Source organism: Pelmatolapia mariae, linkage group LG9, assembly GCF_036321145.2.
Source record: "Pelmatolapia mariae isolate MD_Pm_ZW linkage group LG9, Pm_UMD_F_2, whole genome shotgun sequence".
In the NCBI taxonomy this organism is placed as follows: Eukaryota; Metazoa; Chordata; class Actinopteri; order Cichliformes; family Cichlidae; genus Pelmatolapia; species Pelmatolapia mariae.
Window position 1 is genome coordinate 21,524,438 of NC_086235.1, and position 7,845 is coordinate 21,532,282.

Here is a 7,845-nt window from a genome sequence, read left to right on the forward strand (position 1 = left end):
GGATGGAACATAAAAATGAATATGCCATCACATGAATCAAACCTGATTTTTAAACACTACAGACCGGCCGCTAGAGGGCTCCTAGTGTTGTTCATATTTAGAAGAACATCCTTCACAGTCTTTCTTTTCTTTCACACTGCTTTATCGTCTTGTGTGGGCTGCTGGCGTCACTAGTGATTTTGTCATTATCAAAGCCACAGAAAACCCTACTGTGCACAAATTCTCAAAGAAATGTAAGACTCACTTCTTAAGCCTAATGAAAAGAATCGAAAATGTTGAATCACGTCAAGAATACCATTTCTACAAGCAAGGTAGAATGACTAACGTAATACCATGCACGCCTCAGAAGTGTGACAAAAAGCTACAGGGAGTCTCTACTCTAGGTGCCAATATGATTACTAACATCTATGCAAACAATACCTTAAACAAGAAAAGATACACAAAAAGAGACAAATTTTTATTGTTTTTTTTAACTATATATTTCAAACATACAGTCATGTCGATTTCATACGCGTACCTATTAGAAGCTGCGTCTCCATCTTGACCGTCTCCTCTGGCTCTCTGGCTTGTGCGTCCCACTAAAGAAGGCCGGGGAGAGCACTCGGACCCAGGAGAGGAGGCCCCCGAACGCTGGGTCCCCAGAACCTCCTGGGTGTAGGAGAAGGACGAGTTCTGAGAAACTGGATCTACACACCCACAAATAAATAAAACAAATAAGTTAAATGCTTTGATATTTGTTAGACATTGATTTGTGAATATAAAAATTAGGAATTCACGTTGTGGAAGCAATATGTTCTAGATCGGTTTTAGACTTGAGTTACAAGAAAAATACAGCTGATTAACAGAGGTGATAGATACCAGGTAGTGATTTACTGATTATAAGCATGCAAAAATAGCTGAAAAATCACCACATAGATGACAGTGGAAGATATTGATATCATTATTTAAAAACAAGTAAAAAGGGCACGCTACCTTGTTTCGCAGCGTAGAAGCTTGGGTCTTGATGAAAGCGCAGCCGCCTTCTTAATCCCACACAAAGCTGCCGGAGACAGGAAAGAGCCGACAGGTAGAGGTAGCCTGACTCCTCTTTACCTAGACCCAGCCTCAATAGGGACAGAAGGCTCTGCAAATGGAACGGGACATCAACGGCATAACAGATTACATTACTGCTAAGGTGTTCAGTGGATGAACGCCTTGTAATATCCGATACAATTTTATTGCAAATGTGTAAAAACTGCATATTAGTCAATTTACAAAGCTACGCCGAGACAAACACACTGTATACCAGACTTAAAGTCAAGACTGACAGAAAAGTCGTAATAAAGTTCACTGGATAAAAAGGGCAAATGGAATTGAATTATTGAAGCAGCAATTTGTTCAGAGTTCAGATTCCCTGCCCTCTGAAGCTAATGATGTCATGTCTCTAAATTCAAGCCTTTTAATTTTGCTTAATAGCTGCAGTAACTTGAAAGAGGACCAAGTAAAGCCACAAGAAGTACTTTTCCGTAATCATTTCTTCTTTGGTGATGACACTGCTGGGTGACAGTATGTTAATGCTACCGTGAGACCGATGTAATTTAATGCACCACTTTATTAGCAAAATAGTAATGTTCACTGTGGCTCATCAGGGCAAAATGATGTCTCCCCCAAAACTCTTTTTATGCCAGTGAAACAAAGAGCTCACAGAACTGATGTGCTTTGTTACCAAGATGACAGTGGGGAGATACATCACACAGTGTTGCATGCTTCAAAAGAAATGGAGACGGAGTATGTATAGCTGTACAAAGTGGAAACTCATTGCAGACTTCAGTATTACGACCCCATGGATCAGCTGCCAGCAGAAGCCAGCAAGAGCCATCGAGGTCGACAACTGTTCAAAGGCTGTGCCCGACAGCGTCCTGTTATACAGAAACTCTGCTGCTCAAGGAGGCCTTTGAGGGAAGAAGCAAAATGTTCTACCAAGGACTTTCACACCTTGCAAGAGGTACATCATGACAAAACTACATCCTAGCAGCAATCTAGTACCTGCTCAACCAAAGTAAGCCTCCGGGGGGGGCCTCACAGCCTCCTACAAGATCAGGGACGCAGAATTATAAATGGATGCTTTGTTCAAGGACACCATTTGACAGGTTATTATTTTGACAGTGGTTGGAGTGGCCATCCTATAAATCCGCTATGAGCTGGTCACGCTAGCCACTCAAAACAGCGCACTGCATCTAATCGATGTGAATACCATTTGGCTGGAAAATAAAACCAGACTCTGATTTCTTGATTGGCATCTTCAACTTTGTTTCTTAGGAAACCAACAGTGAATAAAGCATTTTCAACCCAAGAGAGAGCAGCGTTTCTATTCAGTACAGGGATCGTTTCTGAACATAAGCATTACACATGATGGTTGCTAAAAATCACAGAGTCTATAAAATAAAAATAGTGAGAGCTCTTCTAATGCCCTGATAATTAAAAAATGGAAATTGCAATCACTACAGCATTGTCTCTTTCTGGTCGAGTGTGAACATTCTCTTTATATTAAAAAATAAAAAACAAAACAAACAAACAAAAAAACTACAAACCCCCCCAGCATAAACGTATAGACAATAGACATGTATACACAATAACAGTGCAAAAACACCCAGATGTAATACCTTTACAATGCCCGGCCTTTGCAGAAATATCTCAGCAGGAAAGTCTTGCATAATGACATCACACAGAAGTTCACAAGTCGTTCGCACTAGGCTGGGATTGCTGCTCCCCAAGGAACTGTTTCAAAAGAACCACAACAGAGTTATTTTTAATCTCACACTCTTGTGGAGTTGATTAAATACAAAGAATTTCAGCAGTAAAGAACAACACAAATACTATGCTATGTATAGAACTGGGCATCACATAAAAACAGGTTTGAATTCAGAAATGGTTGAAAAACAAAGCTTGAATAAACAATATTTGTAATAATCTTATTCTGTCTAATTATAATACAATTAAACTGGGTGAAAAGTGTAATATACTACTGCTTAAAGACATGAGTTTGTCTCTTACTTCTCATTGGAAGAAAGTATGTGCCTGTCTGTGTTTGTCAAAGTCAGCCATGGAAACACAGAAAACTTCAGACATCTCACAGATTCGTGCACTATATAACACAGAGGGATAAAGCATGAGTCCTTTAAGGAAAAAAATATCATGCATATAACATTAGAGAAAGATTTTTCAAGCAAAAGGAACCTGCTATCTTGTGAGGCGGTATATCCATATTATTTGGCATGCTCTTGTGGAAATAACCCATTTTAGGCAAATCCTCTTGAGCTGAAACAACAGAGACACGAGACTTGTAGCTGGGATAACATCTCCGTACAAGAAAGTTTAAAGCAGTTTGGTAATATAGACCATTTGAACCAAACTGACTCTAATATCATATTGTGAAAATTTAGTATTTTATGAATGACAGACGCTAAAGTTAAACAAATAATTGGCCTAACATTGAACACCTTTTGGAGATGTACTACGTGGTCCATGTGAGTAGACAACTACACGACTGGGGAGCAGTTCTGGTAGGTGGAACAGCTGGTCCAGGGTTCCATCAATGACAGCTCGCAGGCTGGGCTCCACGTTAGGAGACAGTTGGGTGAGAAAGTCCACCGCCCCAACGTCTCGCAGCATCTGGGCTGCACTTGGATGCTCCAAGACACAATAGTGCATAATCAGAAAACTGGAAATTATATGTCTTGGTTTGATATTGTGTAAATTTTATACAGGTGACATAAGGTTTTGGAATCATGCGGTGAAAATCAGGACAAAAGTAAATCCTTCATCAATTATGCATTTTAAGCCTGGTTAGCTTTTGGAAAAAGAAAAAAATACTGAAGCTAAGGCCAAAATTACATTTAAAGTTCATGAGTGTAATTTGCCATCTGGCAGACTGCTCTTCTCTAGCTACAATTCTTGATTTATTCACCTTGCGTTGCATCTATTATCAGTATACTTCTTATCTACCTTTGATAAGGTTAAAAGCAATTCAAGGGCCTCTTCCTTCATTGGCACCTCGGGGAAATTGAACCACTCCAGAAGATACACAAACAGCATCTTCTCCTGGACAATATCATGGACGGAAATCAGGGAAAGATCCAGCTTGCATAAGATGCTCTTCAATGCTCGCACTCTTATCTCCACCAGAGAATGACCTGAAAGTTATGAGAAATCAAAAATATTAAACAGGGGAAAAATTGGAGCAGAGTTAGCAAAGGTAGCTACGGTTCCCTGACTCGGGGTTCCTTTACAAAGTTAAACAGTTTCATGGTAATTTAAGTGCTGTTATTCCAAACAATGACAGCCACATATAAAAGTTGAGAGGGAGCTGCTATTGTTAGCGGCTAACGGGTTTTGCCATCATAAGTTAAAGTAAGCTATAGTCAGCTTCTTGCGCGGTATTTTCCTAGCTAACAGTTCAACTCACCCATTTTCCTTATAATGGAAGATAAATCCATGCTCGGTGTCAAGATATGATAAGTTCTCCTGTGTTAAAGTTAAGTAAAAGCTTCGACTGAGGTTTGTACATCTGCTGAGCTGTTGTTCGCCAGCGTCATGTCAACAACGTCTGTTTTCAACTACCGCGCCAGCGTCACTCCACTTCCTGTGCAGGTCAGGACCGGGTGCGTTTACTTGAAGCAACGGTGTAGGAAAACTGATACACTGCAGAATTAAAGCTCTATTTTATTTTACATTAACACAAGTTACCTTGAAGGAAATATTTCAACTAACTTAAAGTAAAATATTCGTATATGACATAATCATAATATAACATAATAACATTTTCATTTATTTAAAATAAATACGCCACTAAAAGGGCAAGAATTAATGTATTAAAACAGGGGTTTGTTGAAAGTTGATATTCCCTGGCCTTTGAAGACAATGGTGCGTCATGTTTCTAACAAACCCCAGTGGTCATATGTGGCAGGGATCCATCTATTCTTCTTTAAAGCAGTGAAACTTGCGGTGTTATAGTTATAGTCAGAATTTTACATACATTCATCATGGCCATGAATGTCAAAATAATGTTGGTCTTTTAATGAGTTCTTTGAACTGTTCTTTTTCCAGGGTGAAATGATTCCACAGCATACATATTTGATAGCTTTAAAAAACAAGAATTGAGTGGACAAGTTTGAATTTATTTTGATTTTTTTCTCATTCAAACTAGGTCAGAAGTAGACACACAGGCTCAAATATATACACAATAAATACATTCACTTAAACCTTTTAATAAGTTGCAATAAGTTGTGCTAACTTCTCATTAGTGATCAAGAATGACTGAAATTTGCGGTTGCATACACGGACAGGACAAATGTCTTCTAGAGAAGTGTTTTATGGTTAGATGAGACAAAGATTGAGCCACAGTAGCAAGAGGTTTTCAAACTTACAAGCACTGTACCAAATGTCAAACTCAGTGGTGTTAGCATCATGCTGTGGGCTCTGGTACATTGCACAAAATGAATGGAATAATGAAGGAGGAAGACTATCTCCAAATTCTTCAACTTCACATCAATTCAGTTAGATGGTTGAAACTTAGACATTGTTGGGTGTTCCAACAGGACAATGATCCCAAACGCACTTCAGAAATGGTTTTGGAATGGATAAAGCAGGCTAAAATTAAGCTTTTGGAATTGACTTTCCAAAACCCCAATCTCAACCTCCTATTGAAAATTTGTGGAGTATGCTTAAAAGGGTACCAGGAAGTCAACTAATATAAATGAACTTTACCAATTCTACTAACAAGAGGTGTCAAATATAAAACCAGAATTATACCAGAAGTTGGTTGAAAGCTATCAAAAGCATCTGGTCGAGGTGCAACTTGTTAAGGGACATTTAACAAAATATCAGATGGAATGTATGTGTATATTTGAGACTGTATGTATATTTTGATCAGTGTGGATTAGAGAAAATCCTAAATAAATTCAAACTAAAAGCTGAAACCTACCATGAAATTTAAGCCTATGGCGAGCTGAGATAAATTTCTAACCACAACTGTATTTTGCCCTCCCCTCTAATCTTACCAACACTGATAACAAAAGTCCTGAAACCATTTCAGTAGAGGGACCTGAGATCTGCTTAGGAGATGCATGCACTGTAAATCACAGGCGATCAACAAATGTCTGTCTCTTGTTGGCATCTTGTTTGTCATGACCCATGTGATGTGCAGTTTGGTTACAGACCACTCTCATTTGATCTTTTGAAAGTTTCCACAAACACCCTGAAGCAATTTCTCTTTCTAGCATCAGCAGTGTTTCAAAGCATCTCTCAAAAACTCTGAAAGGCTGTTGCATTGCTGACATACTGAATAAATTAAATCTTAACAGCATCTATGTCATCCTGTCATTAAACACAGATGCTCTCAAAAATCAAAGTTAATGTGATTCACCTCTTAACACAACTACAGGTGTAAATTATTTTCATATTCCAGCTGTAGAAGCTCTCACACTCGAGATGGGACATGGATGTGATCCGCAGACAGGGTGATAATTAACAGACTTAGCAAATGATAATTTGATACCCTAATAATATAATCACACAGCTTTTGTAAATTCCAGGAGGATTTAAACCCATAATTAATTTGGCCAGATACTATACGGCATGTTTTACTATCATATTAAAGCATTAAGCATTAAAATGGACATAAAGTATAATCCAAGACTCTTTAAAAAGTTTCATCACATATAGATTCTTCTCAGCTTGCTTCAAATTTATATACAACATTTTATTCCATCACAGTCTTTCCCAACATCAAATACAGCTTTATTGCTCCAGAGAGCCACGTATGAACATACCACAAGGTAAGCCAGATATTCTAATTTAAGGTGATGTTTCATAGCTGTACTATTAAATGCAAAATCCTTTTTTTATACATCTATTCAATTTTGGATGCATTTGTTGTTGTTGGGAACCTTTGCATCTTGACCAGAATTGAAAACAATGCTTTGTGGGTTGGAACAGAGCTTGTCTGCACAACATGAGTCATATTGATGGGCTTGCCAGAGGGTCCATTGACCTGTGGAGGTTAAAAAATTTATTCCAGTTCTCTCAGCCTCTGATATAGTACACAGGACAGAGTTTTTATGAATGTTTCTGACATTCTACAGATGTACAATGAGAATACAAAGTGAGAATTCTGACATCCGAGCAGCTGAGGAGGTCTTCTTTTACCTGGAAGAAAAATACATTGCCCTAGGTCAGACTAGGAGTTTTCAGTAGCTGTTGAGTATTCACCAAAGAGTACATCACTTCATTGTTTGACAACCACGCTGTGTCTTGGATCACTTGTTAACACCAGCTCCAGACAGGGAAGAAAACAGGAAAACAGAATAATTGAAAACATGGGGTAAGGTGAAAACATGGTGTTATCCATTATCCCGTTTGTTTGTCATGAACTCTGTTTTCCCCTCTGATATTTACACAAATTCTCCCTATTTGGTGTTTTGTACTCTCATCTTTTAATTTATATTTAACACTCATCCTAATGACATATTTAACCCTCCTGATATTTCAACCATAAGAAACAATCACAATAGCAAAATAATACTTATAGGAAAATTTATTTCTTCTCAGAGCATTATTAGTTAAGTAATAAATGTCATCTAAAGAAGAAAAAGCAGATTATTGTTAGTATTATTGCACAGTTGCAAATCTGTACATTTCTTTAGTACAACTTGGTGTTTTTATCCAGAGCACAATCCACATTAATACTTAAAAGTTTATTTACCATCCTTTCGCTCTGGTATCCCTGAAATTTCAGTAATTTCAAATAAACATTATTTGTGCTGGATTTATATGATGAAACATACTGGGCTTGTAAATCAATGAAAT

General features: G+C 37.9%; 1 protein-coding gene across 2 annotated transcripts in view; it reads right to left on the bottom strand.

Annotated features, from left to right (window-relative positions):
* rttn (rotatin) overlaps positions 1 to 4,560 on the bottom strand; it is a 33,359-nt gene extending 28,799 nt beyond the window's left edge. For both annotated transcript variants that reach the window (XR_010094872.1, XM_063484091.1), the window contains exons 1-8: positions 4,445 to 4,560; positions 3,985 to 4,172; positions 3,480 to 3,669; positions 3,217 to 3,297; positions 3,034 to 3,124; positions 2,643 to 2,757; positions 973 to 1,123; positions 518 to 686 (exon numbers count right to left, since the gene is read on the bottom strand). Coding sequence is in view for 1 of the 2 variants with exons in the window: in XM_063484091.1 (XP_063340161.1) it covers positions 518 to 686; positions 973 to 1,123; positions 2,643 to 2,757; positions 3,034 to 3,124; positions 3,217 to 3,297; positions 3,480 to 3,669; positions 3,985 to 4,172; positions 4,445 to 4,475 (1,016 nt within the window). In the remaining variant the exon portion in view is untranslated. The remainder of the gene's footprint in view (positions 1 to 517; positions 687 to 972; positions 1,124 to 2,642; positions 2,758 to 3,033; positions 3,125 to 3,216; positions 3,298 to 3,479; positions 3,670 to 3,984; positions 4,173 to 4,444) is intronic.
* Between the last annotated feature and the right edge of the window lie 3,285 nt (positions 4,561 to 7,845).